The sequence below is a fragment of the Chenopodium album genome, chromosome 2 (genome assembly GCF_948465745.1).
Source record: "Chenopodium album chromosome 2, dcCheAlbu1.1, whole genome shotgun sequence".
In the NCBI taxonomy this organism is placed as follows: Eukaryota; Viridiplantae; Streptophyta; class Magnoliopsida; order Caryophyllales; family Amaranthaceae; genus Chenopodium; species Chenopodium album.
In genome coordinates this window covers 8,938,108-8,950,416 of record NC_137835.1, presented here as the reverse complement: position 1 = coordinate 8,950,416, position 12,309 = coordinate 8,938,108, and the positions used below count along the sequence as shown (strand labels likewise).

Genomic DNA, 12,309 nt, shown 5'->3' with positions numbered 1-12,309 from the left:
TAACAACCCAGCAACAATTTCAACACATTGATGATAATAATAATAACCCATTAAAGGAAAACATTCAAAATTACTAAAAACCCAAATAAAATTGAGCTTATAAACAAGAAATCAGGAGTTAATTGGAATACCTTCTGTTTGGAGGAGAGAGACTGCAAATTTAAAGCAAAGGCAAAACTGTGAACTCTCATGCTCAAGTATTATCGGGGCCATTAAACGGGCTTATGGGGTTTGGAAGCGAAAATAACTTTATCAGACGAGTAGACGACCAATTGGTATTACATGCACTAGGCCCAATTCTCTGCCCAGCCCAGCGAATTCGCGCCCAACAGTCTAAAGGCCCAGTTATTTTTTTTGTTTTCACAATTTTGATATTCTCTTTGTTTAACCTCTAAATTCTTTGAAAACCTAAATTTAAATTTTGATTTTGATATTCTCTTTTTTTTTTTTTTTTTTTTTTTTTTGAAGATTATTTTTTGTTTCCCTCTAAATTACTTATAGCTCTAAAATTTTTAACAATGGGGAAAACTCTACTTTCTCTATCCACTTTAATATAAAGTTTCTTGTACTTTGTTAAATAAAAATGGAGATTCGCTATTTTTTTTTTGAGCTTTTTGACCAATTTTGGTGGATTGTACAATAAAATTAGCAAATTTGATACTAATTGTTCCAAATCTCTTACCTTCATTTTTTTTTTATCATACATTTCATGTTTGAGGTTCATATATATTGTCTTTTATGTTCATATATATGTGTTGTATGAAGTAATGATTTGTGTATAAATTTTATCAAGTATATTGGTATGAAATAATAATTTATTTGGATATTATGCACTTCCTCTTTTCTTTTTTACTTGACCTGTTTCTTTTATCACGCTTGCCAATGCAAAACTTTAACAATCAATAACTTAAATTTTCCAAAAGTAAAAAATATAAAAGTTATATATTATGATAATACTTATTGAGACGAATCTAAAAAGATCATGCATGAATATATTTTTCCTTACATATTATTCACAAAATACGGTCAAAGGAGGAGTGATGAATAGTGTAAAAGTGAAAGCGGGTCAAGTAATAAAGAACGGAGGAAGTATGTATTTCCTTTTTTTGTTGTTTAATATTTAATTATAGACCAATTATTGAACACCTTCAAGAAATTTCTGAACATCCCCTAAAAACTTCTGATAAGATACCAAAAGCAACACAAAAGCCCCATAAAATTCTGATAAGCTCCTAGAATTTTATGATAAGACACCAGAAACACTGAACGAACCTCAAAAACCTTTGAACCCCCTATAAAAACTTCTGAACCACATTTACAAACCATTGAACACCCTTCAAAAAACATTATAACCACCTTCAAAAACCTCTGAACTCCAACCACAAACAACTGAACACCCTACCAAAACCTCTGAACACCCTACAAAAACTTTTGAACCCCAACCGCAAACCACTGAACACCCTACAAACACCACTGAACCCCAAATACAAACCACTGAACACCCTACAAACACCACTGAACCCCAACCACGAATTACTGAACACCCTACAAAAACCTTTGAACCCCCTACAAAAACTTCTGAACCCCAACCACAAACCACTAAACACCCTACAAAAACTTCTAAACCCCTACAAAAAGTTTTGAACCCTAACCACAAATCACTAAACACCCTACAAAAACTTTTGAACCTCAACCACAAACCACTGAATACCCAACAAAAAATTTTGAACCCCAACCACAAACCATTGAACATCTTATAGAAACCTCTGAACCCCCTACAAAAATTGAACCCCAACCACAAACCACTAAATACCTTACAAAAACCTTTGAACCACCTACCAAAACTTCTGAACCCCAACCACAAACCACTGAACACCCTTCAAAAACTTCTGCACCTGAAGACACTGCTCAAAATGCTACTCAACCTTCAGAATTTCCTTATAAATAACTTCATACGTTCTAACTGCAATAAACAAACACAGTTCATAATAACCATTACTGAAGTTCAAAAATAAAACAACAAAGTTCAAATACAGGAAAATGTTCATAATTACGTGTACAATTATTTCTTAAAAAGCATATATACATACTCAGAGAATTATGTAAATCAGAAAGGTTCATTAAAGTAACCTAAATGTTCATAAAAATAGAAACAGTGTTCATAATATGATGGAAAATTTGCCAGGAATAATACCACCTTTCACTTGTCTTCCAATAATGGAACAACCTTTAATTTATTTCTAAATGGAACCACCTTTGACCCCTATTTTCTATAAATGGAACAGGTTAATTGTTAACCGGTTTGTGAAGGTAAACCGGTGACGTGGCCTTAAATTTGAAGGTTAAATTGGTGAGTTGGCATATTACCGTTAAGTTATGTTGCCTTTTCTTATAAATTAGGCCCCTTGATCTCTGTTCTCTCTATTCTTCTCCTTCCCCTGTTCTTTCTATACTTCATCTTTCATCTTGCGAAGGAAATCCTTTGACAATGGCTTCAAGAAAGGGAAATTCATACACTTCTGGTTCTTCTTCTACCAACAAAAAGGTTGTGAATGCAAAAATTCGGTGTGACTGTGGAAGGGAAGCCCTTATCAAGACTGTGAGAAATGGGCCTAATATGGGGATGAAGTTCTATGGTTGTCCTCTGTGGCCAGTAAGTTTTGTAATTTACTTAATTTAAGGTTAATTAGTTATTTGATAGGCTAATTGAACAATTTGATAGGCTAATTGGATTTGATTTGTTGTGTTGTGTTGCGTTTTGTGTAGGATACACAATGTGAATTTTTTAAATGGGTGAATGAGCACACTGATTTGGAGGAGCAGCAGATGAAATTGTTAGAGAAGGATACTATAATATTAGAGATGGAGGTTGAACAAAAGATCAGAGATGAGAAGATTAAGAAGCTGCAATTAAAGAAAGGTAATTTGGAGGAGGAACTTAAAGACATGAAGAATGAGGTGTTTCAAATGAAATCTGAGATAATGGATTGTTCAAGGAATGAGAAAAATCTGTACATGGCTTTGTTTATTTCATGGCTTTTGTTTGTTGTTGTGTATTTATCTTAGGTATGTACTGTTGGCTTGACATGATTGAGTTTGTAATGGGATGGTTTCAATGGAATGAGAATGACTAAGGTCTATTTTGTACAAAGTGTTTTACAAGTTCTATATGTGATTGCAATTGGAAAAAAAAAAAACACCTCTAAATTTGGCAGCATAACTTCACCAAAAAGCTATAATGAGCTAAAAAACCTTACATTACTTAATTAATTATCATCCAAATGGTGCCCATATTTAAGCACCACCATGAAGTAAAAACATAGTTTTTTAAGTTGCAAAAGATTACAATACCCTGATCACAGTTTAGCTTGCCAAAATTACACAACTTTAACAAAGTTCAAAAGATATCCTAGTCTGAAAACATATGTAGTTCAAGTTGTTACAACATCATTGTGGCTGGTGGTCAATGGTGGAGGTCTGGCTTGACTGAGTTGCTGACCTAGTCCTTGCCCTTGAACTTGAAACCTATTGTGTGTACATGCCAAAAAAAATGATGTCAGGAAAAATTAATAAAAAAAATCAGATTAAAAAACAAAACAATGTCAGACAACATACTTGTGGGTTTCCATCAGCACCAAACAACACACCAATACCAACAGGTGTGTTGTTTCTTCCCCTACCCCTTCCTCTTGCTCTCCCTCTTCCATTTCCTGAAGTACTTACAGCAGCATCAACTTGACTCCCCATTCCTCTTGCTCTCCCTCTTCCTTGTCTTGTACTAGCTGCAACAACCTGAGTACCTCTCCCAGCTTGGCTTCCCCTATCTCTTCCAGTTGACCTAGCACCTTCACCTCCCAGAATCATTCTACCACCCCTGCCAATAAGAGTTGGTAGTACAGGAGCACTGTGATGGGCTGAGGAAGGTGTTGCAGTTGCAGGTGTTGCAGTAGTTGCTGCAGAATCCATCTGTGAGGGGTGGTCTGTTGGAGTTGGTGTTGGTTCAGCTCTTGGCCTGCCTCTTGGTTTTTTAGGTTGTGGTTCAGTAGCTGCTGCAGATCCCTTGTCTGGGCACCCCCTCTTATTGTGACCCTTTGAATTACAAATGCTGCAGGTCATCTCAATCCCTGATCTAGTCAATGAGCCTGTCTTCTTAGGATTCTCAAGTGGGTGTTTGATTCTGTTCTTCCTGGGCCTTCCAGGGCCAATTTTGATTGGAGGGGGATCCAAATTGCAGGGCACCCTTGGCCAATACCTTTCTCCTTCCAATGGTGGTATTGAGCCACTGTAAGCCTTCACATAAGTCTCCACCTTGTAGCACACATCAACATAATCCTCTGCTACCTTGTTCTGAAAGTAAATACAAGCTATGGCATGGCAGCAAGGAATGCCAACCATATTCCACTTCCTACAACTACAAGTCTTAGCCACTAAGTCTACATTCACTTGATCTAGGATATGTCTGACATTAAACAAGCTATCTGAGGATGGCATTACAGTACAGTATGCTGCCTTCTCCTTTTCTTTGTTTAACCTAGATTGTATCCTAGGGCATAAGATAGAACTCCACTTCCCCATTTCTTTTCTTTTGCTCACTAACCTTTGCATTAATGCAACCCTAATATCCTCTAACATGAAGATTAGGTGCCTAGTCCTAGCATTGATTATATAAGCATTGAATGTTTCTGCCATATTGTTAGTTATGGCATCAGTTTTAATAGATGGATCTAGGTGTGCTCTACAAAAGACATTAGGATTGTACCTCTTAAATGCCAAGGCAGCCTCTGCATTCATTTCACTTAACTCATCCAGTGCTTCATTGTAATCTGCCAAGTTATAGCACTTGGCTATCTTCCAAAACTGCATCTTCATCTCATCCCCTTTGTATGTCCTGTGCCAATGGGCAAAGATATGCCTGGCACAGTGTCTGTGTTCAGCTTTTGGAAGCACAGAAGCAACAACATTCAATATAGCCTAAACCCAACATAAAACCACACAAACAGACTATTGGATCAACACATGCATTAACAAGTGAATAAAGGCAGGACTGTAGATGCATTAACAAGTGAATAATGGAGAATGGAAACATTTATACCTGGTGCTCATCTGAAATTATAGCAATCCCACTTCCATCTCCCAAATCAAGGCAGGACTGTAGATGGGTAAAGAACCATACCCATGACAGGTTGTTCTCTCCCTCAACCACAGCCCAACAGATTGGGTACATATGCTCATTTGGATCCCTAGACACTGCTGTCATAATCTGACCCCCAAGGAATGTCTTCAGAAATGCAGCATCTACACAAATCACTCTTCTGCAAGCCATCTTCCAACCCCCTTTGACTCCATCAAAACAAGTGAAAAACCTCTTGAAGACTAGGGTTGATGTGTTAGGCTGTGGATCAACAACCAACTCAACTACAGTTTCTGGGCTAGCTTCCTGAATTGCCTTGAAGTACCTCTCAACTTTCATATAATGCTCTTTCATTGATCCATGTAACATCCTATGAGCATGATATTTGACCTTGTATGCAAAATTTCTAGTCACAATTACCTTGTACCCTCTTCTTATTGTTTCCACTATCTCCTTAGCTGGCCAATGTGGCCTTGCTTTGAACAACTCAAGAAGTTGCTTTGCCACCCAAGTGCTCTTCAGTTGTCTGTTCTTGTTCATGTTTCTAAGACATGTGTGGCTATCTACAACACTCTTCACCAACCAAGTTGCATCTCTGGAATGCATAGAACAGTATAGATAGAAAGGGCAGTTCTCTACACATTTAACTCCCAATTTTTGCTTGTCTTTGTTGCTTATGACATACCTAAGATCTCTCTCTTGCATGACTGCATATTTGCTAACAGCCTCCTGGAAATCAGCTCTGTTTGCAAACCTTAGACCCACTTTCCAGTTGAACTTTGTGAAGTCAGTGTCTCCCTTCACTAACACACCCTTTTTACCCTTGGTAACTCCCTATAATTCATCCTCACTTGCAGTTGGTGTATGAATATCATCATCACTCTGCTCATTATCAGTGCATACACCACCTTGCTGGGTTGTAGTTGCACCAGATGTCTGATCTTCCTTCTCTAGTTGGTTTTCACCCAGCTTCCCCTGACAAACTTCTTTCTGCAGCTGCAAAGCTATTTCAATTACCTTTGAATTGCAATTCTTCACTCTAGCCCTAGCTTCAATGACCTCATCATCACTAACATCAGACTCAGGGTCAATAAAATCAATACCCTCAAGCTCTGCAACCTCCTTAACTTCCAGATCTATGTCATTTAGACTGAAATCATCAGCCTGTTCAGTGTCTCTATCACCATCTACCTCATATTCATCATCAATTTCATCCTCCTCAAACTCACCCCCCTCACAAAACTTCTTGTATTCTGGGTCTGGTTCATAAGTTGGATCACTGTCATCACTGAATACATCATCATCACCTATAAGCTCACTCCACCTCAAAGGGCTATCTCCCCTGTTGTCCACCCAATCATAATCAAGAAAGGTTGTGTTAACACTAGGCAGCTCAGCAGTGGATACAAATTCACAACTTGGAAATTGAGAAAGGTTTGGAAAGGGGTTTTCAGTTTCTTTATCTAAATCTGGAACTACAGAAGGAGGTTTGCTGAGGGAAGCTGCTTGTTTTTCTTTCAGATTTGGTTTCAAGGGTGGAACTGAGGTTGTTGGGGCAGTCAATTGTTGGTAAGATAGAGAATAGGGTGCTCTAATAGATACTTTTTGTGATGATGTGGCAGCATCTTTTTGTCTCCTAGGGCTTATCCTAATAGGTGTGGCCAGCTTTGTTTGTGGTCCCTTCTTTGGGGTCATTTTTTTTCTGTTGTTTACTTTGCTTGTGGGATTCTCAACATCTTTGACTGTTGTTTGAGATTTAGGTGAAGATTCTGCCCTATTGCCGACAATAACTCCCTCCTCACTTTGTACAGCAGGATTGCTAACAGCTCCCTCCTCACTTTGTACAGCATGTCTACGCTCAGATGGCTCCTCATGGTGCAGGAAATACACATCAGCACGCTTATGTGTATTTGCAATTTTAATCAACTCCAACACTTCTTCATCTCCATCTATTTTCCTCAAGCCATCCTCCAAACTCATCCCAGGAACTAGGTAATATATCTCAGCCACAGCAATGTACCCACATTTATTTGCATATTCAAGTAATTCCCAATAACACAACAAATCAGTGTCCACCTTGAAATTCCTACCCTTACCACCCACATACACCAATTCACCATTATGTTGATGTTTGAACTCACCACCATGCCAAAACCTTATTGTAACACTATCAAAGAAACTACTCATTGCAAACCTAGAATTACAATTACAAAGTCAACATCAAAGTCTACTATTAATACCATCACAAGCATACTATCACAAGCAACAACATCAGCAGCATTAGCTAAATACATCAATTAACCAGAACACTCCATCAGTAACCCAACTAACAAGATTATCACAACATTCACAGGAATTAGCATCATTCGAAAATGTGTACTAATTACTCACATGAAATTCTTTCTAAATTCATAATTAACACCAAACAACACTTCAATTGCATCAAAATACACTCAAAATCATACGTGACTAGGCCACAATTCACAATTCAATACATGTCATTGCAATTTCACATTTTGTCAATAAGTTGGGGCAAAAAATCTTACCTTTAAACGCGCAATTAGGGGAAAAATCGTCACTTTCGTACTTCCATAGATTGTAGCTTCCTTCTCCAGTTGATAGGGACGGCTCACCGCATTCAATTCCGCTGTTCAATTGTGGTAAAGTGAGTGTCTTCTTTAATGGAGTAAACAGAGGAGAAAGAGTGTGAAAGGGAGGGAAATGAAATTGAAGAGGGAAAAAGAAGGTTGTTGGGAGTCATTAATGCCACGTTGGCTTCTTAGGGAGGGAATGGAAGTCAAGGCTTGACTTCCACCTGCAACCTCATTTATTAGCCGGTTACCCGTAACCTGTTCCATTTATAGAAAATAGGGGTCAAAGGTGGTTCCATTTAGAAATAAATTAAAGGTTGTTCCATTATTGGAAGACAAGTGAAAGGTGGTATTATTCCTGGCAAATTTTCCTAATATGATACTGCTAATAATAATTTTGATAATAAAATAAAATGGAAAGTGCGTCACTCGAATTATATGAACAAAATGTTCAAAATTATGATATAATATAAACAAATTATATTCATATAATACATATTAAAGCATCAATTCAACAATTAAATTATAAATGAAACTGAAAATCATAAAAAAAAAAAAACAAAGCAATTAAAATAAAAAATCAAATCCAACACACTTTCAGCGGCTTAATTAATATTAAATCTCAAATTAATCAATAATTAATAAATAACAACTAAATGATCACAAAAATTCTGCAGTAAGTGATAATATGAACCGTGTTTCGGGGGTTTTTGTCCCTTGGGAGAGTTACGACACTGAGACTGGATTCAGCAAAGGACGCATGTACCTGTAAAGCAAACGGATGGTCGATGGTCCGCCTCCGAAGATTAAGTTAGTAAGTATTCGGTAGTAAAACGTGCGGAAATAAAGTTATCTGCTTAGATTCCAAGCTCAGGTAAAGTGCTGTCTGTTCCTTGAAAACGACAGCTCTGTAATAAATGAGAAAGTGACGTGTTGTCTCGTATTGCGTGTATCCGTTGCCATAAATGTAGGAACTGTCCCTATTTATAAGGTCCTTTTGGAAAGTGTGCCCTCCCTAGGATCTGGTGACTTAGGGATTAGGTCACGCCGCAAAATGGCCCCTCAAGGTTTGGGCCCTTGAAGGCCACCATTCTAGAGGCAATGCCTGAGTGACACGTGTCACTGAGCCCAAAAGGATTTTGGGCATCTTTTAGGGTGACACGCATCGCCCTCTTAATGGTCCATGCTGGATCATCAATCCTTTTAGGACAGAAGGATATTCGCCCACCACGTGTCACCATCTCATAGGTCCAGATGGCACCTTTACTAATGACACGTGGCAGTTTTTGACTGGGCCACCTGGCCGGGTAAAAATAACCAAATCATTTGCCCTTCACAGGGGTCACGTGCATTGCACATGGCACCTGTGACAGGTGTCATCATCCGACTGGACGGATTTTCAAATTACATTTTGGGGGGAAAAATTAGGGTTTCCCCTTTCTATAAATAGGAGGGTTTGACTCCATTTTTGTTTTCACACCTTTGCGAATCTTGGAAAATCTCTGGACTTTTGACTTTCAAAGACTCTCAAAGACCTAAACTTGTCAAGCATCCGACGCTCGGCTTTCTGTCCGTCTGCTTCAGCCAACCAAGCGTCTCGTAATACCTTATTCTAAGGTAACCGCCTGCTCTTTTGTTTTATTCTTTCTTGCATTTTTCATTTATCAAATGGTTTCCCAAACGTACACGGCACGACCTAGGTTAGCGATCAGCCGGTCACCGAGGACGGCTGAATCTAGAACTAGGAGTGCCGAATGCTCGTTCGAGAACTTTCCTTTAAGTACATCTCCAAATCCGATAGTGTCTGTGCATCTGCAGGACACGATGGCTTGAACAAAGCAGACAACGAGGAGATATAGGCTGGATGGTTCCTATTACCATTCGGACAGTGAAACTGTCAACTATGACGGCTCTATTAGGGTGCCTGCTAGCGAAATTTCTGAGCACCCCCCAAACCCTTCTTCTAACCTTCCCCTAACTCAAACTTATTACTCTTCCCCTTCTTCAAGCGGCACCCCCAGTGATACTATACTGCGGGAAGCCGACAGTCAGTACCAGGTCGAGCCTTCAGAACAAGCGTCGAAGGAGAGTCTAGGGGAGGACCCTACTGGCCCTAGCCGACAGTCCCCTAGCTCTGGGGAGAGTTCTGATGACGATTCGGCCTTGTCATCTTCTGATAATGCCTCCGTTACTTCAGAGGAGGCCCGAGCAAAAATAAGCACTGCAAGGGAATCCTTGTCAGTGGAAAAGGGGGAAGGCTGGGCGGAGCCGAGTGCTTCTAGGCGCTTGGAACGCGCCCCCTACTATCACCATGTTCCGCAAAGCAAGCGGACCTCTATGACATCCGGTCTTGCTAATTTCAAGCGTAAGACCGTAATGGGTCATGACTTTTCCTTGTCCGTTCCCAACAAGGATGACACGATAACCTGGCCGACCCTGGCCAGTTATAAGGACCAAGCCTTCGGCTGCTACGAGGCGGTCCTTCAGGCTGGTCTATGCTTCCCTCTCCATCCGGCCGTGGAGAGAATACTGGACGGATACCAACTGGGTATCTGGCAACTTGTCCCGAATTCATGGATCAATATCATCGGGTACGTTGCCGCATGTGAAATGCTGGAGGTGGATCCCAGCTTTGAGGCATTCGCCCACATGCATTATCTCAGCCGAGCGCCTGCCAAGGGCGGCGAAGGCTGGTACACCTTGTCCACCTGCAAGGGGTACATGATGGCAGTCGGCAAGGAGAATAAGTGGAAGGACTGGAGAACAAAGTTCTACATAGTCCATTCCTCTGATAGCCGACTGAACCAAAAATACAATAGGTGGAACAAGGATCCGCCCCTCCTGGCTGGCAAGAGCGCCTTGCCTCCTCTCCTTAGGCGGGCCCAGGAGGAAATTTTTGACCGGGGTTTGTTCAAAGTGTCCGTTCAGACAAATGAGCAGGGGGAGAAAATAGTCGTCCCCCAGAGCTACATTCCCCTTTACAAGTGGCTGGAAGATGGGGTGTTCTTGGCCGCTTGTGGGCTAAGCTCTGAGATGCCAAGATGTAGTCGGCCGTCTGATTTTATGCAACCTTTAAATTGCTTTTCAATGTATGTTTATAAAGCCTAACTCCTGCTTTTGGTGCAGACAAAGCTATGGAAAAGGTCTCGGCAACAAGGAAGCAGGCTGCCGTCTCTGCAGCAAAATATTGCTCAAACGTCCTTAATCGGGCGAGTGATGAGCAGAAAACAGCCGGGACTCCCAAGGTAGCTATTTATGACACTTGGTATATTTTTCAACAAAGGTTAAATTTTGCCCGCCTGTTTTTCTGACGCCTTTCTTTTTGCTCATGCAGAGTGGTTCCACCAGGCCCTCTCCCTCCAAGTAATCCCAACCCAAGATTCAAAAAGCGGGGGCTGGTGATGTGAGTGAATCCGGCAAGAACCGGAAGCACATTGCTCACAAGCCCAAGAGAGGGGACGGCTCTACTCTCGAAGCTGACAGGGAGGTCAGCAAACCGGATGCTACTCAGGCATCGAAGGGTGGCTTTAAGCAACCCAGCACTGTTATCGGCTCAGCAAGAGAGAAGAGGCGTCACGGGAAGGAGGAGGAGGTTCAGCCGGACGGTATAAATCGCGCCTTTACGGAATTTCTATGTCAAGATAGTTTCTTAGAACTTCTTTGACTAACTTTTAATTTTGCAGCTCCTGTGCAAAGGCCGACTGTCGTCCAAATGGCCAAGGAGATGCTGAGGGCGCTTGACCCAAAGGACAAGGCGTCCGTAAGAGGAGTCGGCACCCTCAACTTGGATGCCATCTTGGGGAACCTCTGTGAGGTAAAAAGTTAGCTTAATTTTCTTAGTATTTAAGCACATATCCGACTGGTCTTGACCATTTGGCTCTTTTCTCATTTTCAGGCTATGATGCGCATCCAAGGGCTAAGAAGGCCAATCCAGGAGAGTCTAAAGAGGTAACAGCCGCTAAAGCTCGAGCCGAGTCCGCCTTAGACCGAGCTTAATTTGAAATTGCTCAGAATGAGCTTCTGACCCTTGATATGATGTATTCCCAGGCGGACGCCAACTTGCAGGTGAAGAAGGACTTGGATTCGGCTCGCTCCAAAATCAATGACCTTAAGGCCGAAATTAAAGGACTTAAGGAAAAGCTTGAGCCTCTTCAAGAGGCCGAGAGGGCCAAGGAGCGGGTTGGCCGCCTGGAGGTGCGCCTGTCGAACCAGGAGAAGCAGTTGAAGGCCAAGTTCCAGTCCCGAGCTGAGGAGGAGTAGGAGGCCCTTGCCAAACAAATGATGGAAGACTATGAGGCCATCATGCGGATGGCATGGGAGGCGGTACAGCCGGGTGCTGATTTTAGCATCTGGAAATCCAAGTTTGATCAAGCAAACGAGGATTTCAATGCTGAACTCCTTCGTCAAGCTAAAGAGGAGGCGAACAAGGCTGATGCTAAGGGAGAAGAGGCCGGCTCCCCTTCAGGCTCTTCTGGGGACGAGGAGGGGGACGAGGAGAATGATGAAAATGCAGAGCAACCGGCAGGTGATGATGCGGCTTCCAATGTTGATAACTCCCATGCCCCTTAAGCTTTTTATAAGTTCTTT

General features: G+C 41.2%; 1 protein-coding gene across 1 annotated transcript; it reads right to left on the bottom strand.

The window, feature by feature from the left end:
• Window positions 1-3,447: 3,447 nt before the first annotated feature.
• LOC145567946 (uncharacterized) lies at window positions 3,448-5,836 on the bottom strand. The gene is made up of 3 exons (XM_081627380.1): window positions 5,093-5,836; window positions 3,616-4,971; window positions 3,448-3,525 (listed from the first exon to the last, which is right to left on the bottom strand). The coding sequence occupies exons 1-3, from the start codon at window positions 5,834-5,836 to the stop codon at window positions 3,448-3,450; spliced, it is 2,178 nt and encodes a 725-aa protein (XP_081483506.1).
• Between the last annotated feature and the right edge of the window lie 6,473 nt (window positions 5,837-12,309).